The sequence below is a fragment of the Nicrophorus vespilloides genome, unplaced genomic scaffold (genome assembly GCF_001412225.1).
Source record: "Nicrophorus vespilloides isolate i.1.1-1 unplaced genomic scaffold, Nicve_v1.0, whole genome shotgun sequence".
Taxonomy (NCBI): Eukaryota; Metazoa; Arthropoda; class Insecta; order Coleoptera; family Silphidae; genus Nicrophorus; species Nicrophorus vespilloides.
Window position 1 is genome coordinate 330067 of NW_017099710.1, and position 26771 is coordinate 356837.

The window sequence follows — 26771 nt, forward strand, 5'->3', positions numbered from 1 at the left end:
GTAATTAGATGGAGCTGCGTTTGATGTGTGTGTGTGATTGTATAGGCAGCGAACGTTGTCGGAGGGTGATGTTTTTTCGTAATGACAGTTCGGACAGTTCTCTTTTGTAAGTTGGCATCAGTAGTTGTACAAAATTTTCAAATTTCATCGTTTCAAAGTATGCGGAGCGTTTGAATTCGGCGTGCGTGAGTTATCCCGGGGTTTGTAAAGATGCCGGACAGGTTTAAGGTAACCAAGTCGGAGGTTCCGACGAACTTCCTCTGCGACTACCTCCATGAAGGACAAGAACCAAGTGCAGATGGGGACGAAGATAGGGCCAGCGAACGTTTACTGCCGAAACCTCAAGACACCAACATTCAGGCCGCTTCCTCTCAAGGTACGTACCTCAAGATAAAAAAAAGGAAGAACAGTTAGGAGGTATTAGACAGCACTATTCAAACGTCCTTAAATTTATTACACGTTCCTAATCCAATTAGAAGGGATTTCATTCCGGTTTAAGGACACGCTGCTGTTTATTGTTTGTTTTGTACACTCGTCTTTTGCGATGCGGAGACATAGGCCTCGCTCCAATTAAAGAAGTATAAAGAAGTAGTCCAAAAAAAAAAGAAGATACACACGTTGCAATAAACGGACAGAATCTTTTATTCAACGAGTTTGTAAACAAAGCGGCAAATTATGATTCAGACGGTACGTCAAAGCAGTCTACCCGACTAATTTTATACCTAACGCATACATTTTCGTTTTAATTCCTACTATTTATAGATGCCTCGTTATTGGGAAGCGTGGGACTCCAGTAAACGTGCTTATCATCCATCTGCTGCATGTCTGCTTTTTGCTGCTACATAAATAGAGAGAAAACACACAAATTTGAAATATAACAGAAAGAGCACGCATTCCGAGATTGTGGTATCGGTTCGCGTATGTTTTTGGGTACTTTCCTTCTGATGACAACCATCACCATATATCTCCATCGGCAGGCAATAAAAATAATTGACGCTCACAATATTTATACTCTGGTCTCAATTTACTCCAAACATTACAACCAATTACGCTCCATCTCTCCGCGTTACATAAATACATTCCGGCGCCTCCTGCTGCTCACGAAGAGCGACGGATACTGGAAACTTTCAGTTTCTCTCCCCAATTTGATCTTCATAATACCAATGCGAAGTTTCTTCTTTTACTTTTTTCTTTCTTCTTGTGTTTACACGTCTTTCCACTGCTTGTATGATGCCGTCCACCTCGCTTCCGCCACCCACTTCAATTTCTGATAATTGATATGCCAAAGCCATGGTTGGAACTAGTTTTGGCGCAATATTACGGGTGTGTAATTATATTCGGCCCGGTCCCGAGGGGTGTCCTTTTGCGAGCTCGGTGGTTCCCCAGTTTTTGCGATCCCCGGACAAACCCACACCCTTTTAGGGGGGTTTCAAGGAGTATAGATCCACTGGCATTTATACATGCGCACCTAGTGAACTCCTTTATTTCTCCACCCGTCGGTCGCTTTAAAACCTCATAACAAATCAAAAGGAACGCCGCCTCTGATTATTCGCCGCGACCGAACAATAGGAACAATAAACGCATTCCCTCTCGCTCTTGTCCCCAATGCTCCATCTACTTCGAGGATTGTGTAACGGTCTCCGGATCCTGCGATACCGTTTTTTTGTTTAATTATACTGACAACCTCAGATTTGGTAACAAGCAGCATCTGTATTTACAAAGTTTTGCTTCAACTTCTAAAACAAACTTGGTTTAAATCGTACATGATACAAATATGTAGGAATATTCTACGAAAACAGCAAAACGGAAAAAAACTTATCAAATTTGTTCATAGATATTCTATTATAGTAGTATACATCTCACGATACAAATATACAATAAATAACATTTATCACAGTAAAATCCCACTAAAACCGCAATGTAGGAAAAGCATAACAATTCGCTTATGTATACGCTATTATAGTGCATTGGTAATTGCATAATCTTCGTTTAAAGATAATGGTTTCCTGTTGTCTTTTAATCACAGAGATTGTCTGCTGTGCTTTACTTAAATAACTATAACAGCATCAACATACTTTAGTAAATGAAAATCTTAAAAGATATTCACACTAATAAGTAAAATGTACTAATTTATTTAAAATTGAAATGAAATAATTCAAATTTTGTGAAATATTCCAAGAGATTATTGAATAATTTAAATTTCAAAATAAAATAATTGACAAACATTAAACAACAATTAAATATTACCTAAAATAAGTTAAACGTTTATATTTAAATTATAATATACAAATTTCATTGTCAAAACGTTGAAGGTTTTTCTTTTGTTTATTAATAAGAGCTTATTCCTCTATCAAAGAAACGTCCTTTTGTCCAATATTTAAAAGAATTAAAAAAGTGCAATAATTGAGCTTCACATAATAAGTAATTGTTACCGAAATATTGAGAATATTATATAATAAATTGATAAAAACTGTAATAATTACAAATAAAAATACGTTTTAAAAAAGTAAATTTATTATCAAACTATTTTATGAATGGAAATTGCTAATAAAAAAATAATAATACAATGTAAATATTAAATGTGCAGAGGACAAATTAGTTGGAGCAATGTAAGGGAATATTCCGTTTGATTTAGAGCAGTTCAAAAAATGAACGCCGGTGTTTTATTGATCGGTTGGAACCGGTTTTAATACTAGTATTAGCAGATGCGTAAATTATTAAAGGGAGTTATTGGGAATTCATGACGCGTTCTATAGTCATTAATGTAATTGCTTAATTGAACAATATCATTCGCATTTGTTTGTGTTAGTATTTGAAATTGAAAACGCCAATGCAATTTTGTTTCATAACACATATTTATTATTAAAAATACTAAAAAAAAAATAATTAACAATGTTTTTATAAAACAATTTCATTAAAAACGCAAAAATGTAATTCATTCATTGAAATAATAGAAGAAATATTGAAATTTTGTTTTTAATTATTAATAATTGATCAATAATTATTATTTAGTAAATTATACTAAATATGATTTATATAACTTTAATAATAAACTAGTCGAAATTTTGAAGAAACGTTTCTTTTCATTTTTTTGTATGTTGGACGTTTTATGAAATTGGATTAAGAACACAGTATTTTTTAGTAATATTTGTTATTATTGATTCAAATGGATTCAATCAAATCGGATTAAGATTAATGTATTAGGATATAGGAGTTTTTCATTTCTTGTATGTTTTTCTTTTTTGTTAAATCTTTTTTATATCACAGATAAATTGATTTTTTTATTAGAATGAAAATAAAATGGATTAAATGAAATTGGATTGAGAGTATATGTTTTTTTAGTACGTATGTTGAGTAAGTTTTAGAGTTACAACCTTTAAAAAGTAGTTCTAAATATTTGGAGTTTTATGTATAAATGGATTGGTATCTGTCCAGAAGAGTGCTTTTCAAGTTAATTTGATTACTGCGCGAGTGAAAATTTGCAGCGAGATAAATACGGAAATAGCAAATCAATCGAAAGCAGAAACACAGTGATGGACATCAGTGTCCCTAAATTCGATTTCGATTTTTCCTTCTCACATCGTTGCTGTTGCATGTGCACGAGATGAGGTTAGTTGATTGGAATGGAATTGAATCTGGCTTTTAAGTTCGACAGGTTCGTCGGAGCGTATGCAAATGCGTTTGTCAACTATGCAAATGGTCTGCGAGTCGAAGGGATTTACATAAAAGATGTAAGACGCACGGATGCTGTGAATTGATAAACAGCCTCGACGCCCATCCCGTGCGGATAAGGACAAGTTCGCCTTTTACTTCTGCTACGTCTCGCGGTGGCAGCCCTTTTGCACCTTCGGAATCCTAGAAATAGAATAACCACACGCGATCGATCACATTATTCCCCCCCATATCTGAGCACAAAGGGTGGACACCTTCGTTGCACCCACCGACCTACAGTTCCTATTAGAGCTGCTCTATTTTTGGGAGGACCTGAGACACTATCACTGTTTAATATTTGACTTGGCATCGTGAGCCCTTGGCCCTGACCTTCGCCCCAATTCCTGTGCACGGATTCGGAAGCCCGGGGACCGGGTGCAGGAATTTGGACCAGGCATCATTGATTCCGCCGCGCCACCCCCATAAGAATCATCCTGGTGTCATCCGGGCCGCGGGATCCGACGCCTTCCTATCTCTTCCCAAATTCCTCCACCCAGCTTCGAAATTAATGGAATGGACAAGGCATGCAAAGCCAGTTTAAAATGAAACAAGAAGATGATTGCCTGCATACCATCAATTAGGACGTCATTGATGGAATTGCTTTCAATGAGTACTTCATAACGCCCTACGAGCGCTATCTTTTTAATTATATCGGAGTGCCTGAAATAAAAAGACATTTTTGTTTAGTTCAATAGCATCAGATCTTGACTTCCTTTTTTTACCACTTCACTCCTGAATCTATCTATTATTTATTTATTACTTATATTTGTTTTCTACCCTTATAATTGTTTCCTTCAATTTAGCATTGACGTTGACATTTTCATTCAATTCATCCAATAAAATTACTCTATACAATTTATTCGCCATTAAATATTTGTTTACATACAATTTCAGACATTCATTGAAAGCAATTTATTTTAGTTAATAATTATAATGGAAACTGTATTATTCCATTATAAAAGAAATCCATGTATTGAAATTTACTTATTTATATTTTGATCATCATTCAATATTTTTATTTTAAAGTAATTAAAATTTTCACATTTACACATTTATTTGTTTTGAATTTTTAAAGTTTCTAATATGCATGTAATGAATAATAACAATTTATCAGTTATTTGAAACTTTTAAACAGTTATATAAATTGAACAAAATATATTCGACTTTTATTTTTAGTTGCACTTTGACTATATCTTGAATTTAAGGGTTGCATCTCGGAATGAAAAAAACACACACAATGTATATTCATTTGTGTTTTCCTCTGTTTCCGTTTTTGCGTGGATTTTTCTCCTTTATTTTATTTTACTTTACATTATATATACATTCTTTTTTTTTTGCTCTTCTTTCTTGCCCCTTCTTGCGAACTTTGTGCTCGCGCGCCCTGAGGGCCTGAGAACAAGAGGAGCAGAGTGAGAAGGATCGAGGAAAAGCAGATTTGAGAGAGATAGAGTAAGAGGGAACAGTTGAACGAGTGCCCCAATTTCCAAAGAAAAAGCCTAGTTTTCGCATGTTTTTTCGTAATGCCTAGCCTCTCCTCCGTCTCCACCACCCTGTTACGAGCACGCTTATCGATCGATATAACCGCCAGCTCGTAGGGCCTTTGTGGGACACAATCCAATTTTGACAATATACTTAATATACAGTGTGTCCTCTCTTTTGTTCCATTTACTCCCAACATTTTGAAGGACATCCAGTAAACATTTTCTCATTAATTTATTCACTAGAAATAATCTAATTGTTATAATTGAAATATTTATTAGAATTTCATATAAATTACGTTTCTTGAGTAAAAATTGTTCTATTACCATTAATTAACATAGTTATAATTAATGAAACATTCTAATTGAAACAATTCAGTCATTAAAGCAATTTATTAGCCAGTATGAGTTAATTTGTTCAGTATTTGCATTTCAATTAATCCATGATTAATTTTTATGACCTACAATAATCACGTTGATTATTGTGTTGACAGCATACAGTTTCTTTTCATACTAATTCATTTTCATCATCACAAATATTAGAATCATTTTCCAAAATTATGTAATTGGATAGAAATTATTTTTTGTCTCTATGATTTTTTCATAATTTCTTATGCAACTTTTAATGATTTGATTTATAATGTTGTTGATCTTACAGTTTGGAAACTGGGTCATTTATGTTCAGGTTGGTCTACTCTTTTTTTCACGCAGTCATTTCGAAGGATTCTAAAAACATTTTGGTAGAAGTATATACAAAAAATATACTATATGACTTCCATATGAAAATTTTAATAACTTGATTTATAGACTTGTCTGGATTATATTAATCTGTATACAGCCATATCTCGATCAGTCCGGATTCACTATAGTCCGGTATTGAATATAAACTATGAGTGTATGCCTCCAATAGTATATAATAAGGTGTCAGATTTGTTTATGATATAATGGGCTTTTTCAATCCTGAAAGTAAACCTTGGTACCGGCGTAATCCCCGTAGTCGACGATGGATGTTGGCACCTATCCAAGGTGCAGCAGCCCATAAATACATTACAAATATGAAATTAAATAATAAAATTGCCCGATTTTATGGTAAGTTAGAGGGCGAAGGGACGTCCTGACAAGTGGCTAGGCTGTAGTAAATATACCAAAACCGTTTTAAAATTGTAAGCGGGTTATGAGCCGTAAAGGACGAATAACGCTTTTAGTGGCGGCAAATATATTACATTCTTTACCTCTGCCTTTTTTACATAATCTTCCTTCCTCTTCGTTCAATGCTCTTCTTTCTTTCGTATAAACAAATATGGAACGGATGAAAAATGAAGTAAACGAATAGCAACATAAAAAAAAGTATAAATTGTTATGTGGAAGGAAAAGTGGTGGAGGCGGCAGCGGCGGTGGCCTCTTATCGTACACACAGCTGCGTCGGAGCGTAAACATATAAACTCTTTCTCGCTCCGAACTTAGGTCATGACTACACTTGTCCCGCCTCCTCTATTCTTTCCGAAATATTTACATTGCATTGTATACATTAACGAAAGGTTAACAACACCATTAGCCGCTCGCGTCTGCTATGATGGGAGGGCGTCGGCGGAGGAGGCGGCAGTCTTTGGTAAAAATTCACTCGAAATTAAATGTCAGCCGGTTAATAATTCATTGGTCTAACAATATTCCAACATGGGCGACTCAATTAATCATCCGACTCCAATTTGTGCCCCGTGCATTGCATACATATATACAGGGTGTTCACTGCCGGAAGTTCTACTTCGCCCGGAAGTAGGATTGCGCCTGTGCATTGTGCCCAAATCATCATTGCAGATTACGTTGGGGGCCGAATGACAAAAATCGATTCAGCAGATCCCGGGATGTTGCGGCACAAAGTTTACATGTTCCTAAAGTTCTGCCAAGCACGACGAGGCATTAGGTTAGGTGTATACCCAACCCCAAAAATGGATCTGCACAGGCGCAATGTGTAGCTGTACCCCGGGTATTAGTACTACGTCCCATGAGAACAAATCGTTATAAATCAATATACCTATAATGATTATGTTTCCTAACACAATAACTACATTTATTCAAAAATTACATAAATTATTACAGTAAAAAAAAAGTGTGTAACTGTTTTATTTTTGTTCATAATTTTATAAATCGATTATGACTTATTTATTAAGATTTTTTTTGGAAAAAGGCTGTTTTATATCAAATTAATAGTATTTTCTAAAGTTAAGCAACTGGAGGGTTGACAGTTACTTTTTATTCATAAGAAAATGAGTAAATAAAATTTGTTAAGGACACACCAATCCTTTTTAATAATTTGTATTATCAATATTTTATTTATAAATTCGCACTGATCAAAGCCGTACTATGCGAGGTATTATTGTAAAAGTTATCAGCTCACATTAATTATAAATTAATATTTTGATGTGCTGCCAGTGAAACTATTTAAATTATGTACTAGACCATTAATTAATTTGCGATTCTAATTAATAATTAATTTCAAACTAATTATAATATTTTGCACATAATGGTAATTATATGGTTTTCATTGAATAATTTAATAATATTTCTATAAATAAATCACGTTTTAATAAAAATAATCTATTTATTAAAATTGATAATTTATTGTATTAATATTTGTTTAAAATGTTGCTGTGTTGGAAGAGGAAATTTATAAATTATGCAGTTTAGAAACCAATTTACGACTATACATAATTTATATTGTAATAATATTGGAACTGTTTGATTTTGCGTTGTTATTATCAAATTCAATATTCACAGGATTCAATATTATACACAGTAATTCATTAAATTCTATATTTTAAAAATAATTATTTAATGTACAAATAAGTTTTTCTAAATTAGACTAAAATTAACAATTAATAGAATATTGACAAAATTGTTATGACAATTAGATATTGTATTAATAATTGGACACATCAGACTAAGCGAGTTATTGTTAATTATGAGAGATGGACAAAAGTTATTCTGTATTATTATTATTATTATTCACTTCGGAAAATTAATTTATGTTATTATAAAATTAAGATATTCTCTATTATTATTATTGTTCACTACCGAAAATTAATTTAAGCTATTATAATTATATACACTGGACTAAGCGAGTTAATTTGAGGGATGTTCTCGAAAATTTTACTCTAATTTCTCTATACATTTTCACTTCTGAAATATAAATATAAATTTAGAATACCGGACTAAACGAGGTATTCTGCGATTTAATTTATCTAAGGCATTGTGGTTGCACCATTCAATTAGATAATGTATTAAAAAGCTTGTTTCATAGAATGCAATCCCCTGATGCACTTAATCCTATTGAATTTAAATACAGCAGTTTGTGTTTCATCTACGTCAAATGCATTTCCGAATGGATTTTATTCGCGAGAGTCGAACAGAACAAATCAAATCAGTTGATATAAGAGATTTGTTCGGAAAAGTTGAACAGGTGAACTTTACTATGTATTCAGCCACCGATCGTCTCCACTGCTTGTGTTTGTTTTTACTTTATATTTTTCTTTACTTACACACATATATATATATATATATATATCAAATTGTACACTGAAAACTTAATAAATTTCCTCGCTATCGTCCCAACGGAAAAACGTATATAAGTGGGGAAAAGTTTTCCACGCTTTTTCCCGGTACAAACCGGCATTCAGTTCGCGCACTCCAACTTCAATTTTCCTTTCCCGCTGTTGTTTTTACTTATTTTTGTCTTCGAGCTTTTCTTTCTGTTCGTTGCTCCTGTTTTCCATCAACTGTTCAATAATTGATATGCCTATCCGAGTTTCTGCTGCGCTTCCTTTCGCAACTGCACACTTCGAAAATGGAAAGCGAAGTATTGCGAGATATAAAAAAAAACAGTATAAAATCCTTCATCGTTTTCCTTATTTTTTCCCAATTTCGAAGGAATCAATTGAACTTTGTCTTACTACTTTAATAGAACAATTTCATAATTTGGGATGAAACTTGGAAAAGTTTTCAGTCGAAAAAAAAATTGAATACAATTCAGAAATTTAAATATCAGATAATGTTTCAAGATATTTATGTAACATAATTTTTTTTTAAAATATTTTACAAAGCATTTCCTTTGTATGTATTAAAATGGAGATTTATAATGGAGAAAAATATATATTCAAATGTCTGCGTCGACGGAATTACATTCAATTTTATGGTCGTAACTTTGTTGTGAAATTATAACGGACTTTTAAATTCATTAATATATATATTTTTTTATATTATTCTCAATGTTAGCAAACAGAAAGTTTTATTATTCTTTTAATGCGAGGATTTTCCATTTAATTTATAGCATTTTTTCTTGGGAAAACGGGAAATATAAATCTAGCACTGGAAAAAATATAGAAAAAACTTTTGTTTTATGAACAAAAAAAAATCAGAAATGACAATTATTTACTTATTATCTGAAATGATATTTACTTTTGCATATTCATCCCAACTGTGTTTTAATAATTATTGCAACAATTTATATTGGAGAAATAAGTAAATAAAATTAATGAAATGAAATTGTCGGTCGTTTTCCAGGCGGATGGATATTGAAATACATTTCACATTTAATTATTTTCCCCCACACATCGACACACATTCAATATGCAGTCACGTTGAAAACAATGTCCTAGAATTTTACTTCTATTTCAATTCATTTCGCCAACATTTTTGTTTTTCATCCATTTTTGTTAATGATATTTCCATTATTTTTTCAATTATTTATTTTCATCCGCATCTAATTCGCATTATACACGTCGACAAATTGAAAAAACTACAAAAAAAAGGATATGGAAAAGCTCTGTACTCGCTTTTGTTTTGCTATGAAATATAATCGATGCGGGCGAACGTGCAGGCGTTTTCTTTGTTTTTTTTTATTATTATATCACGTCTGTAAATCCAATTAATATTGCGTCCCAGAGTCAATTTAATACGATTTGTGTACGCATTTTAATGCGCTCCAATTTATTACGATCCGCGAAACATGCTCCATTTACTATTAATATTAATGGAGAAAAATGATATTATCATAAATATGCAGAAAATATTGTTTGTTCGTTCGATATGTATGCAATTTTTATTATAACGTCCTATTTTGAAGTTAAAAGAAGGTTATTTTTCCCGGATATTTGTTGTTCCCGGGAAACGGAAAATTTACAAACAATAATCGGGAATCATGTGAATAATTAAGGCATACAATTGAAAAAGGTAAACAAATAATTAATTAAGAACAAGAAATATATCTCTCGGGAGGGAAATCCCGGGAATAACAAACTATGTCTGATTTGTGTACATTATATTTCTGTGTTTGTTCTTTTCATTACTGAATTTTGTGTTCTCACTAGAAGGTTACTTTTTTTTAGTATATTTTTGTTTTTCGGTTTCCCGAAAATTTACAAAAAGAAATCTGGATCGGAAAATTCCCGGGAATATCCGATGCGTGTACATTATATTTCTGTTATTGAGTCATCTACGTTTATCAATATTTCAATGGAAACAATAAAAAAATAATATGAGTATTTTTAAAATCAGTAAGTTTTATTTAATATTTATAATATTGCAATTAACGTTTTTGACTATTGATATAAAATTAAATCCAATTTTGTTAATTAGCGATAAAAACATAATTGGTGTTGTCTTGATAAATTAATAAGCGCTCATTGTTAGGATTTCGATAAATTATTCAACAAAATTTCAGTGCTTTTATTAATCAATATTATCTGTCCGTTTGTTAATTAATTAATTAATTAATTAGTTTATATTCAGATACAGCAAAATGTATATAACACGTCGCTGCGCCAAACACATTCATTAAGTAATTAGTAATGCACAAATACAATACCAGCAGGACACATAACATGCAAATTTAAATTATATATAATTTATAAACTAGCGTCGTTTTGTCGAATATTTATTGATTACCATTTTTTTTGTGTGTATTAATTGTATATGTATTAATTGAAATTTATCTTTTCCAGGTACGAGTATAGATCTTACTACAGTTAGACAAATTTGATCCTACGCATTTCATCGTCTCAATGATAAGTATTATCCTAAGTCTTTATCCACTTATACCTACAATGCTTTTAGTTTTAAGTCGATTGTATTTGCTAACTTCTTCAAATACCATCGTTCTTTAATAGAGTTTTATAGTAGTTTCTTTATCAGAAAAACTAGTATACAATGACTCGTTTAAGCCTTTCAATGAAAAATATTTTATCCTAGAACGATAATTCTTTTTTTTTTTTTAAATGAATCATGTGTCTTTGTATGAATATTTTTTTTGGAAAAATATTTTATTTTTCTTGAACAAATATTGAATAACAAATAATTTCTTTTCGTTCTTTAATATTCCTTAAAATTTTCTAGTGGTTTCTTTATAATGAAAGCTATTATACAAAGAAAAATACTCAATAACTCGTTTAAGGCTATCAATGAAATATTGAATATTTTTAATTCAAAATTTAACCTTAATGTTTTTGCAACATTTTTTTTTGATTTCCCTCAAATATTTTCATTCTATAATGGATTCTGCATTAGCAACACTAGCATTCGTAAAAAGAAACTTAATAACTCGTTTAAGCCTTTTAATAAAATATTGGATTACAGCATGATTCTCGTTGTTTTTTCATTAAAAAATTAAAACTTTATCAAAAATAGTTAGACAAACTGATTCTCTTTAATATTTTAAATAAAAAATAATTCAACGATATATAAGATAATTAGTGTGTAGTAATTTCAATTTTAAAAACTTACAATGTTATTTTCTTTAATTATCGTTAATTTATTTTAAAGTGTTTTAATTGTACAATTAATTAAAACACATGTGTTGCAAATTTATAAAATACAAGTGTGTACAAAATTGGAACGTAAATGTTTATCTGCAACAATAGCAAAACAAAAGTTTGTTGGATATGTACGTGCGTTATATCTTTGCAGAAATAGATGTATCTTCGTTATTTCATAATCATATTATTCGATAAATATCCCATGTTTATTCCATCGATCTGTATATCTGGAACTTTTTATAGTCGTCTCCCCCTAATGCTATGGGTATTGTAAACGACATCGGGTCACTTAACTTAATAATTCAACTTTTGGCCGCGGTCAATTACGTAATTACTTCCAACAGACGACGAAGCAGATTGCAATTAAAAGTTATTAATTCTAATAAAGAAATTGCGACGCAATACATTCATTTCGATATTTTGTACTTGTCTGGTTATTTTATCAAGTAAATAATTATTTATTGTATAATTTACTACAAATTTTTATGGTAATTGCATTCCATTCATGAATTAGAACCTATATTGTAACAGCGTTGCGATCTGAAGTTAATTAGAAAGGAAACCTGAAAATAGAACAAAAAACTAAAGACAGAATCAAAATGTTCATAAAGTAGCCGTAGATGGCGACATCGATGTCGAAGATTTAATCGGGAAAAAGAATCCGGTGCGCGTTTTTCGTGGAATTTATAAGGTGGAATGGATTATTGAGTAATCGTTGCCCGATTGACAGCGTAAAGCGACGGGGCCGATGTGGAAAGCGTTATTTATGGAGGCGTTTCACGTTGGAAAAAGAATTTATTTTTTTTTAAAGGAAATGTTCGTTCGTAATTCGCTATTTCTACGATCACCATCCACGGCGTATTCCAAGAATTTTGGTATTAAGCGGAATACCTTCGACAAAATTGAATACATCATCTTGATAGGTCGGGGCATGGACTATTCCCAGCGAAGCAATAAAATGCGAAATAAAAATAAAATTAAATGAAATTTAATGATAGAAGATATTTCCACGCACGTATCTTCTTACACTTCTTCTTATAAACACATTTATAGCTTTTTTTTTCTAACCTTATAAAATTTCCAATTTGTAATCTAACCAAACTTCTAACCTAACCACTAACATAACCTTAAGCCCAGGGGTCACGAATCTCTTTGGAATGAAGAGCCACATATTTGGATCAACAAATTATTATTTACTAATTTGAAGAACCGCATGAGCCATGGGTACTGCTTTAGCCCAATATTATCCAATAACTGTTAATTATCATAAATAGTATCGAACGCTCAATAAAGTAAACGTTTCTGAGAAATAGTACGTGTCGTTGAGGAAGGTCATGGTTCAGTCTTGACCGTCATGAAAATTGTTGGGTTGGCTTCGTTTAAGTTATAAATTATACATAAATATGATGGATGCATGTAGTGAAATGTAATTTGATGAATTATGCAACGTGTAAATGTAGTACAAACGTAATGGTAATTGGTAACGAAATTGCTAACGTGTAGTATAAAAATGCATATGAAGAATACATAAGTTAACTCTAATTTTATTACTCTTTTAGAAGATGATATCATCATTTGTTTATTAATAATTGCAAAAATATACATAAGTCATCAGTATAGGAATCCTGATTGATTGAAGCCGCACAAATTGAGGTATTGCTGTACTGTGCATTTCTGGATTCTTGTTAAAATTAAAAAAAATGGTTGGGGAAAAATGTGTGACAGCTGAATATTGGCATCGTTTGAAATATAACATATACATGAATATAAAAGATGCATGTTATAAAATGTATTTCGATGAGTTATGTAACGTGTAAAAGTAGTACAAACGTAATGGAAATTGGCAGGTCAGTTGATAGACAAATCTATAATGGATGAAATATACCAGTATGTGAAAACCCTCTTCGATCGTTTCGAATTTATTACGTAGATATCGCTCTCAGAACGCATCGCGTATTCGAGTCAATAGGAATGAATAAATGCACACAGGCCATTATCTGAAGGAGATCGTAATAAATCGCGTTCACGATGATGCGGTTACGAGAGTGGATGAATTTGCGATGAAAGGGGAAAACCAGTAAATGTGTATGATGAAAACCGGAAAAAACGAAGAGAGAAGATATGCACGGAAGGCAATTGTGCTGCGTTGCGTATCACTTATTGTCTGCGCCCCCGCGCTTGACGGAGCGACGGCTTATTTCAAAGGGAATCCCTTCGTTGAGTAGTCCGAATATACCGGGACTCGTAATATTTACCCGTTTCACCCCACATCTGACAGGAATCGCCTATTCATCCACCTCTCGATCTGTTTATGTAATTTTACGGTATGGGGAACTTTACAAGTCGCTGCACCGACTTCGAATTATTTGTTGTTTGCTTAACGGAATTTCGGTATAAGAGACGTATAGTTTGCAAGACTTATCAGATGTACAATAGTACAAGTTTCTCATCGAAGCGTGTTTTAGTCAAGATTTATTCAGACAATACTCTTTCCCTTAAAGCTCTTACTTTACTTGTGATAAGTATTGTTAGGAAACCCTTCAGTTTACTAACTCTCTTGTTTTGAATCTAAATTTTGGTTGCATTATTTTACACAAATAATTATTAATCAAAAGCGATATTCTGAATGGGATTGATAACTACTTATTATCAAAATACTATTACTAATATTATATATTCTCAAAGTACAGCGGTTTCCATATTGGGAGGCACGAAAAATTTACTTGAAATATAATTTTCCAAAAAACATTGATGTAACCATGAAAAATGTTGGGTTCGTCACATATGAAACATTGTAGATGTCACATACGAAATTTTTTTTAAGTCATCCTCATACTTATTACATATGAAACATCTTGGAAGCTGCCACCCCCGCTCATCATATATGAACACTTTTTTGAAGTTATGCTCATCTTATATGAATAATTTTGGAAATCACCCCCTCGCTCATCACATATGAAAAAAATTGAAAGTAACCCTTTCGCTCATCACATATGGTCAAATGAAGTTTTTTTGACGATTATCACAGATGAAAAATCTTGGAAGTTATATGAAGTATGTATGTATTACATAACATTCATCATACAGGGGATGACAACAATATTATATTTTTTAAACATAAAGTTTGGAAAACACTGTTATATTATATAAACTTATATACTGCAATACTTCGTATAGTCCATTTTGAAAATTAAATCATACCTGAAATAACAACTTTATTGACTTGATTATCATGTTTTCAGAACATACATGAAACTGTAATACAATTAATTGCTACAAATATATGTAAAATGAAAAAAATAAGAGATATGGATACATCAATTTTGAACTTTTAAAGTACATTTTGTTCCAATCTAATTCAACTTTATTATTAATTTTTATAATTGTATTGTTCATGTTAAACATTTAATTATTACCATGGTCAATAGTCATTTGCAATGTTTGTCATTACTTGGAAAAAAAATATATACATATGTATTGAAACCAATTAGGCGCACTATGCGAGTTATGTCTGTATAATTATTTTTTTATAGCCTAACTAATTGATGGTAGCTCAAAAACTCATTAAAACAGACAAGGGAGGTGATTTACTATTCACATTTTTAATAGCTCGGCAATATAATGTTTTATCTAATTAGACAAAGTGTCACAATTTCATTTTCCATCTTCATATTTAGTAGATTTTATTAAAAAAAAATATACAATTATCCAAATAATGATTAAAAATGATTTTTATTAATTTAATTATCTTATAACATGTCAATTAATGTAATAAAATAAATCTCAATGTATTTAATCGCATTCCGTTCTTTTTTTTGTTTCTAAACACGGGTGACCCACAATTCATTACATTAGATTTTAATCCCCATTAAACACAATTGGTTTTTCAGCGTTGAATGGAAAGCCGAACTGCGGAATTCGGTAAAGCAATTAAAGTGGTAGAAAAGCAACTGAATTGAATTGTAATAAATCGTTTGCACGACTTTGAGGGACACATAGAGAATTGCAAAATTGAACGTAGTGATAAATTCACGCATAAATGTACATACACATTAATTGGCTGTAATTTTTAATTACTGTAATATACACAAGGGACATTAATTAACGAGATATGATTTGTTTATTTCGCTGTGTCAATATAAATGTATCAGATCAATCATATGAAATGCAATATTTCAAAAAAAAACTGCATCAATTTTGGGGTAAATCTATTTAATTAATGGGATTACTGGAATTGATATGACATTTATATATTTATTATTGAATCTGTATGTTCTGAAATTGTAATGCGATTTAAAATTAATTAAATTTTGTTAAATAATTGGAAACGTGGGACAGAAATTATGGAATTTGAATTGTGTTTTATTTATTTTAAGATTCAATTTGTTTGAATTACATTTTGTTTCTTTTGATGGGATCTGAAGCGGCCGTTGGGGATTAGTTCTATTCTTGTAGCATTATACGAGCGATGCTGGAGTATATTTCGTTTAAATATTGCACGTAATCCTCTTAAGTGAACATATATATCTATACTTCTCGAGTTAATACTTGAAATGCACATGCTTTTTGTTACAAATTCAATATTAAATCTAAAGGATACCAATTGTGTATTTTAACAAATTTACAATTAATAATGTTTAATAAAATAAGTCCATGCAACTAGTATGTATTAAGCAGTATTAACCCAGTACTTATCAAGTAACGTGTAGTTTGTTAATTTTAGTAATGGCTCGTAAGTTAGTTACATATTGCATGCATACGGTACTTTCCAAGTAAAAATTATTTAAAACATGCGCATAAAGCTTATGTAGTGTATGCGCATAAACCTTATGTAGTGTATGCGCATAAGACCCATGTTGTGTATGCGCTTAATAGAAATTTATGTAAATAATATAAAGACCATTGTCTTTCATTAAAAAGGACTATTGACTTTAGTTTTTTTCGACTTGGAAAATTAAATTGATTAAACCCAAATCAAACCGAACGTTTTAGTTAATACAATTCAATCAAATCTTAACAATAACCTAAAGAAACTAAATCATACTCAACTTAACCTAATCTCAATACTTTTTGTTCTAGATTTGTGGAAACTTTCAAAACTTTACCAAATCACAGCGAACTTTAATTTAATTATGTTATATAACCTAACTTTCGTAGATACATTGACTAATATTACTTACAACGTGATATTTATTATTAGGTAGACGCAACAGGTGCTAACCAAAATATAATCTCAGTATTAAAACATAACAATTGAAAATGTGTGTATGTACATATTATATTAAGAATATTTTTTTTGTAAAATAAAACGTTAATTTGAAAAAAAAAACTAGATCTAATGCAATCTAATTTATGCTCTAATCTAAAGTAATTTATGAATTTGAAACTAAGAAAAACTGTATAAAAAATCTAAAATTGAACACAACTCAAATCCGACGTTAGCCAATCTAACGTTAGTTATTGTTTTGATAGACGCAACAGGTTAAAACGAAATCAGAACTGGAGCTGCGCAATTGAAAATTTATGTGTGCGCAAAATGGACCTGCGATTGATGTATTTGTAATGCGAAAAATGGACGTATTGAAGGAGCGGAGCGGCGCGAGAGGACATATACTTAAGTCAAGGACGAGTCGAAGGGAAGTTACACTTAGGAAACGGGTAACAGCTGGTCCTTCAGTTGTATCGTTGCGCAACGGCAAGATTTTAAGAATGCAAAATTGAAGGTATAGGAAGAGTTATCACATATGCAAATTGCATTTGTGGTGTTAAGCAGCGCAGACGGAAGAATGCCACTTAGCGGCGGCGACGGTTAGTGGGAAGCCCGGTTCCCGCGGACCACGCCCGGATTATCACTATCGGCGGTGCTTAGTTTTGGTAGAAACAAACTTGTAAACTAGTGCAATAATTGTACTGTTTCCAGTTTCCGAAATGCACCGGAGACAGAAGTTACCCATGCATAATGCATCCATTAAATTACCTGCAATTGCTCCGCAAAGCGCTCGACCGCAAACTCGGTCTACTTATTATATATGAATTAAGTAAATTCAATTAAACCTGATGCGTTTATAATTACTACAAGTGGTTCCCTGTTGCTTCATAGATGGCGCGCAAAAACTGGAACGGGAATAGTGCGAAATGAAGAAGTTTATTTTGTTGAGGAGAAAAAAGAAGAACCACATGCATTTCTTATTAATAGGAGTAGTTGATGATGGTGGAACAAACATGTTTTCTAATTGGTTCGATTAGTTCCCGGTTGCTTCACAGATGGTGCATATGCAGTGACAGATTGAGCAGCCCAGACGCAATTCAATTTTTAAACTTATTTGTATTATTGAATACACGTTGCATTACCAAATTTTCATCTTTCATATGCATCTTTTGGATCAATTCTATCCATTATAGTTTTTGTAAGAAAATAATAAAATGTGAATTTTTTATTGTCATGAGTAGTTCACTGTTGCTGCACAGATGGCGCGCATAAAAAGAAATAGAGGAACATGAAGAATTTGATGATGATGAGGAGTGGGAAATAAAGAAAAAACAGCACGTAAATGGAAGTGGATAAACAGTGTACACCATAGGATCATGGGCATTAGCGGATGACCCGAGAGTTGAGTGCTCTCCGCGCTGCAGACATATAGCGTATGACGATGTATGTATGACTCTCATCCACTCTCGACACTCGCTCATCCGACCATCAATTTACTCAGGATCCTTTCAACGGCGACGAAATTGCTAGACGTCAAAGCATGTCCACGACCCGTCACCCGGTCACGAATCCTGAATCTCTGAACTCTCCATTTGCGGCGGGAGGAAGACGTCGCGGCGCCGCCGTATCCGCAGGATCTGACGCTCGGGAAGGTTGCACTGGCGCGAATTATCCTTTTTCGCACATCTTTATTGTGCATATATGAACAATGCGTGCGCTCATTGTTCATGTGCCTTTCATCCTAGCACTTGTCCTTTCCGTAATCACCGTTTCTAACACTTGTCGTCGCGTAATCACCGCATCTAACACTTGTCACCTCCTAATCACCAACCGTATCTTCCTGATCCTAATTTGCACAGACAAACGCGCTTAATTATCTTGACAGTTGACAGCCTACTTGAGTGTGATCAAAACCAGTTCATGAGATAGTTATTGTTTTCTTAATAATATTAACGAAATATGCATTTGCAAAACAGAAAAATATACAGGTACTTTTACTCTGAGATCACACAATAAAGAAAATATACAAAAATCGGCATATAGATTTTTTTTTTCAAATAAAGACTTTTCATGAAAACGATGAATTGTAAAAATAAATTGAATTATTAGCCACACTGGAAATCTATTAAAAAAAGGATGCATGAAAAACTATCGCCGGATTAACGGGTCAGCGACCAGCCGATGACCCATCGAATTTCGATGATTGCTGCGAACGTTTCTATTTTTTATATATTAGCTTCATCCGAAATTGTTATTGTTAATTCTATTATTCAATAAACGTTTCCACAGGTGGACATGAATCCGCATCACGCTTCAATATTTATTTTTCCATTAAATATTTGCTAATACATTTATTCGCACCGTTAGTTTCATAAATACCAAAAAAAATAACAAAAATCTGAATTATAGCGCTATATCGATTATAACAGTTAATAATTTAAAAAAATACAGTTTCTTTATAAATTTGTCTTCACTTCTTCAACTGTCTCAATCGAAAGTTCTTGCATAAACATTTTTAAGTGCTGACAATAATTCTCATTTAAACTGGAATTAATCAATTATTTGGACGGAATTAGTTATGAATAATTAGTATTGTCCTTTTATATTTATTAATTTAGTTTAGTTTACTTTTTTTAAAATTTATATATTAAATACAAAATTAATCTTGACAACAATCCTTCATTTTTAATTGTTTCGTTTTTACTTTGATTATTTTATATTTTTCCTCTTGCAATTTTACTTTCTTTAAAGAGATTTGAACCAGAATCAATTGTTATCAATTTTTGTCTCTCAGGCGACGTAAAATATAAAAAACAACTTATGCTAAAATGACTTTTGCATTTACTAGTATACGTTCAATTTATTTTTATGACCATATTTTATTTTATTGTTTCCTAAAAAAATACTTAAAATTATTTTTTTTTTACTAATTATGGTTTATAAATGAAAAAAAAAACTATAAAACAGAGTAATTATTCTTATAACGATACATTTTCTGAGTTATTATTTGCATCATTATTTTTAGTATGCGAAGTAATAAAAAGTCATTGTTGCAATTATTTCTGCTTATTATTTTATGATAAAATTAGATTAAAACTAATATTGACATGTGCTATATAAAGAAGAGCTAGATATAATCTAACATCATTAGTTTATGTACTTATTTTAATATATAAATATTTTATAAAGCACATTATTTTTTAACATAATTTTCTTTGAAATAACGGTAACTTCGTTTATGCGAGACATGTCGCCCCACGTTAGGAGCCAACTTTACTTGCGCATTCTTCACAGTTTATAAGCAATACGATTTATAATTTTAATCTTCATTTAACGTCTGCTAATGTATAGCAATACTACGTATAGTGCGGATAATGACTGTTTGAAACCGGACTATTCGAGAACTTATGGTTTTATAAAAATAAACTGCACAAAAAGAGACTTGACTATATAAACAACAATCATTTATGTATACATTCTACTAATTTTTTAGAATTTATTTATATATTGTAAATTAGTTTGTTTTAAATTTTCTAACCGTACTATAGTGAATCAGAACTGATCTGCTTTATTTAATATTATACTATTTTATTGTTAATAATCAACTGTCAAATTGAATATTCTACATTACTTCTCTAGCAAGTCCATAAATTATGTAATTTCTATTTATCTGATTGATATCTGATCAGTACATCCATTAAGTACTTTAGATATTATCTTTTATGAATACTTTTACCAATCTTTTCATTAAAAATGACAGGAATTGTAAATGCCGAAATATGTTATGTGGGTCAAAGTGTTATCAAGTTCTGTTGATGTCAAGCTCAAGTGCAACACCTGTATAATGAATTTGGGTCAGGTTCGCAGCTTCTCGCATCCTTCAAGATTCCACCACCATAGCCGATGCGCTTTGCGAGGATGCCTCGCGTGAAATATGCAAAGTCCTGTTAATACACAAAGGATAATTACAGCAGGTAGCCGTGCAGGTAGCCTGCAGGAGGTTTACTGTTGCACGAACGGGCTTAATGAATATTGCAACGATATAAATACCAGTTACGTAAATATTTTAATGGCGAAAACGAGAAGGTAATGCTATTTATGTACCGGTACATCGATATGCGGTATCGATTCGTTGATATCTTAAGTATTTATATGAGCCGTGTGACCTTCTATTGACAGTCGATGGGAGAAGCACGAGTTTCCGTTTAGTTTCTGTCGGGGTTCGGGTCTGCTAGGGGTTGCTTTATTCACCCTGCTTTAACGTCGAAGACCTCTTTATTTTAGTTCTTTTTTTGCTCGTCATTCCAATTTCATCACTCCAGGATTCCAGGAGCCATTTCGATAATGTTCGGATGCGATTGTCACAAGGAAGGTAGACAAATAAACACAGAATTATTTCTTTATTTTTGTATTATCCACTTATAAACCGATTTTTGCATTTCAGAATTCAATGATTTAAACCGGTTTTCAAATCTTTATAAGAAAATTATCACTGATTATAATTTGACATGAAAAATTGACAATTCTTTTTTTAAAATTTGTAATTACAAACAAATGATTTTCTAAACATTTTAAATTGAACTGAAATTTTGTGTTTTCAGTATTTTTTTTTTAAATTTAAAAACTTGTTATTAAAAAAATGAAAATCAATTTTACATTGCTGAAAATCTAGCTTTCAGTATTTTTCAGCTTTGATATTATTTCTTACCATATTTCTATGATTGCTGCGCTTTCAAGTCAACATGACTTGACGTTTTTAATTAAAAACAATTATAAAAACCTATGGTTAATTGCTTTTTGCAATTGTGGTTAATAATTGGATTTATGCATATTTGTTTATTTTTTGTATATAAAAATAAATTGTAATGAGTAATTCTTAATACATATTTTTTTTTAAATCCGGTTTATGGATTGAAGAAATTTATTTAAAAAAAACCGGTTAAAACCGGTTTATAAAATCGTTAAAACCTTTGTTGGTATATGTATATAATGCACAATTAAAAGAACGTTACAGTGATAAATTACAATGAATAAATTGGCTCGTGCAATTGAAATTTAGAATCGATTGTGACGTTTGTTGCAATTCAACTGATCAATTGAACGTAATTCCTTCCCGTGCTCAGGATTAGCGATTTGAATAATCGAATCATTCCGAAGTATTTATCAGCGACTGTCTCAATTTGTCCTCAGATTCGGAGAATACAATCGGAATGCAAACTGATACACGTAACACGAATGAATGTGCATACGGTTTGATTTGCAATAATCGAACCTGAACTCAATTATCCTTCTGACCTGCACCCTAGATTACAGTAATTCGAACCGTAATCCGTATTCCCAAGAATTTGCTCCAGCAAAATGTTTGTCTCGCTCGACGTTAGTTTAATATGTGTGTGCACTGTTCGCATCATCTAACATTGCAATTCCCATTGATCAATTTACTGCACCGCATTTCATTCATATCGTTGTGCCGCGTGAAGACAATCTGATTTTATTGGCGATTTGCGGGGATTAGGCAATTGTCCTAATTTAATTACATTCCCACTATTTATGCTCTACTATTGAGCCGATTAATGCAATCAAAAACGATCAGGACACCGGTTAATAGGGACAAATCCTAAAGATCGGAAACAAAATTGAGCAAGTAACAAATGGAAATGGAATTTCGGATAATTGGGACAAATATACTAGTCCCTATGCGTCCGTTTTAAGCAGATTCGACTGTATTCACTTTAGTATCACAATACAATTATATTTTCACAATCGTTTTATTATAAGAAGAAAAAAAAAATCTGAGTATGAATTTTTATATTTTTATTTCTCTTCTCATTTTTTTTATGTACATAAACATTTCATTTTTCATAAAACCTCGTTTTAATATATTTTTTATATTATTACAATTCACAAGAATCGATTTATGACTTAATTATAATTTAATAAGTTAATTATAGTTGTTTGTTAATGAATATTGTGTTAATTATTATTTACAAGTTGAATTGTATCCATGAAACACATGTTGTCAAATAAATTCAATTGTATGATAAAATTGCAGTAGATTTTGTGGAATTTTTGGGGATCGAAGACAATCGGTTCCGGAAGAGCCTGCAATTCGGACCACACCCTGCGCCATTTCCTGTGTGATAGGGGATAAAATGTGTTGCGCCACACCTCATTTAACTTTTTTTTTTGACCGGAAGCGTGACATCTCATTCGTGTAATACTTCCGGTACAAATTCTCTTTGATTTGATTGATTAAGTTCTTTTGTTTTTGGTATATAAAACTGTTTAAATTCATTCTTAGATTCTGTCACGTTATAATAATTAATGATTAAATTGGATTTTTGTCTTAATTACGTAATAATATACACTGTAAGTGGTGTTAAGCAAATCTTAAAGGTAAATCTAGAGGCTTGAAAGGTTTTAGTGGTAGGGTTGTTAAGACGTTTACGAGTGGATTTATAGCTAAAACATTTATGTACCATTGAAGCTTGTTTCAATTCGGAGCTCATTGGTAATCCTGAAATGGATTTTCTTAGATTCTTTTTTAATGATACTTTGGAAATACTGACTTTAACTAGTCTTTATGTAACAGTTACTGTTAAACAAAAAATAACTCAATTTATTATTGTATTTATATCAAGTATATCTATACCAATCAATAGATATATTAGAATTTCGGTTGTCGAACATAAAATAAAGGCGGTTTTATAACCGAATTTATTCGAATACCGATGTACTTAATTTCATGTACTTGATACTAGTTTTCTTGTTCGGGAACCGAATTTATAATCCGATGTGTTTTCTGTTCGGAAACAGATTTTTTCGTATAACACACAGACTGTATGGAATTCTTTGTCCTCCAAAGTTGACAATGTTTTATCCTGACTGAATAAACTAATTTTATTAACTTTTTCGATGCACGAAATGGTGATAATTTGTATTATTCATATATTTTTGAGACTGGTATTTTTTTTCTGATTTTGGACTTATTGTGAAATATTATTTAAATCTTTGAAACATATTAATGTGATAATACACTAATTTTTCAAAGAATTTTTAAATTAAAATTTATGATCTAAATAATAATTATTGAAAATTTTAAAACTTATAATAATTATAAAATTTTCAGTTTATTAATTAAACTAAAATGAATTTGCTCTATTTTAATTTGTAATTGAATTTTAGCTACAATAGACTTTTCAGTATTTGAAAGAAAATTGTATAAATATTATATACACCCCCAAATATCCTTGAGGGATGGAAGGGTGGAAAGGTGGAATACGTATTTGATTAAAATCGTTGTCCTCGTGAATACAAAATAGGAAAATCAAATGAATATATGAAAAATACGACATGTTGGGATTAGATACGCAGTACCGTGCCTAGTACCTAGTATCTTCCCCCTCTCTTTAAGGTGAATAACCTTGAAGTTGCGATACGCGAAGGGATAGATAACTAGGTTATTCTAACACAACTGTTGCATTTGGAAATAGAATATTATTAGGGGATATTTGAGGCTTTAATCAATACATTGTGGAGAGAAAGTGAGAGGGCGATGGAGAGTGAGACACAGTATAAATACCTGAATGAATGAATGAATTAGCAAAGATATACAATGGCAAATCGATTGGGAAAGTTTCGTAAACTTTGCACTGTTACGCAACAATTATCGGCTAACGCTGTCCGGTTTAAGTGTTACGTGATTCGTGATCGCGTGCGATTCTATTTATACATATATAACTAATCCAATTTCTTATTGTATTATAAAATAAGTTAAATGATCTGAATCACCTCAATAATCTGCTTTTAAACGTTTTTCAATCGGTAAATAATGACAAAATCTCTTTAGATGTTTTTTCGCTCTATTACATAATTTGATCAAAAACTATGTTCGATAACCGACTTTTTCGATTTATAAAGCGGCTTATTAATTTGTGCTGTTTTTATAATCCAAGTATAATATATTAGTATGGACTAATCCTTAATCCTATAGTAATTGTTGTTAGAAGGTATAGGTATTTGGAGGTATAGGAGTATTTGCAACAATTGTCAAAATGTGTTATATTTTTTTAATTATTAGTTTTTTATATATTATATAATTAATGCAACATAGTGTTATTTCAAATTTACTGCCATAGCTATATGAAAACATAGTTGGTCATAAGTTATATAAAAACAAAATCTATAATGTGTAGTCTGGTTGTACCTTTAAAACTTTGTTTTATGTATATGTTAAATGTTGTTGCAGTTATAATCGAAAACTATTAACCTACTATAAACGTTACTTATGAGATTTAGTGTGGTTGAACCATACAAGTAAGTTCAAAGACACGTCTTCAGGGGTTTGTTGCACTTATGAACTATTAGTTCTCCGATGGCAGTAGCCTTTTGACACCAATCAAAAGTTTGGTAGAAAGTTGGAACAAGGTCACATTATTTGAGGGGTCAGATCGGTAAGAGATATTGCTTTCAGGGGACACTATTCCCCACGAGACAAAAAAACCGCCATTCATTTCATTTCATTTAATTGAAGCGCAATTCCATCCGAACGGTTGATTATTTATCCGGTTGCAGGATAACAAAAAACTCATAGCACACGAAGCCCCCATGCCAGGATAACTTCGTTACGTGAACTTCGCCTCCCGTTACATAATCACCGTTTGTCACCGTTGCCGCTCTCGCTTCGGATATTGTTTTGCCCTGCTATCCTTCGTGCACGGTATTATTTTTAGTTCCGATCCTGGCATAATTGCGTAAGAGGGAAATTCATTTCAAGTCGCGTTGCTGCCGCCAACCCTCGATCCTCGAACAAGTTTGCTGCTCGTCCAACTTTCGCGAATTTCCGCACATGCAACTTTGTAATTTGATTACGAAACCAATTTCTGATTTCCATTCACTGCGAGTGCTTCTCACAACTTTTCGAAACTCTTCGGCAATGCAGTCTGTTTCCAGTCATATTCTATTATTATTTTCTTTTCTTTCTTTATTTTTTTTTGTCAACTCTCTGGGATATTTGCTCTAGATTTTGATGGTGACTGAGTTTTGCGAAAATACTGAAATGATTCATGTGTGATGCAGGAATATTCTTATTAAATTGTAGTCGGAAAGCGAACCTCTGAGATGATTAATGCATGGAAATGCACACTTGGAACTTGGAGTATGCAGTGTGTCCGAGGTGCAATTCGTGCGAGACTATTTTATTTATTGGCACTAAAAAGCAGGTTGCTCCATTCCGTCGAAGGTCGGACACTCAAGTTTACGACTTTTTGCACCTGGATTTGAATGGGACTCGACACAAAATAACCAAACAAGTGAAAACATTCAACGCATAAATCGCTGCAGGAAACCAGCCAAGTCTTACCTTATTCAATCCACATTCCAAGTTTATATTTTTCTATTTACTCCCACCAAGAAATTTGGACAAGTCATTTTCTTTGCAAACCTTTTTGATACACTTACATTATAAAAAATATTCATTATATTTTAGTATTATTTTTATTTTTTCAAAATTTTCCCACCTAAAGATATTACTACAAGTCATCAATATTACATTACTTTATAAGAAAC

General features: G+C 31.8%; 1 protein-coding gene across 2 annotated transcripts in view; it reads left to right on the forward strand.

The window, feature by feature from the left end:
• The first annotated feature begins 79 nt into the window (after positions 1–79).
• Positions 80–26771, forward strand: part of LOC108565322 (solute carrier family 12 member 4) — a 75901-nt gene continuing 49209 nt past the window's right edge. For both annotated transcript variants that reach the window (XM_017924725.1, XM_017924726.1), the window contains exon 1: positions 80–376. In XM_017924725.1, the coding sequence (XP_017780214.1) occupies positions 211–376 (166 nt within the window). In that variant the 5' untranslated portion in view covers positions 80–210. The remainder of the gene's footprint in view (positions 377–26771) is intronic.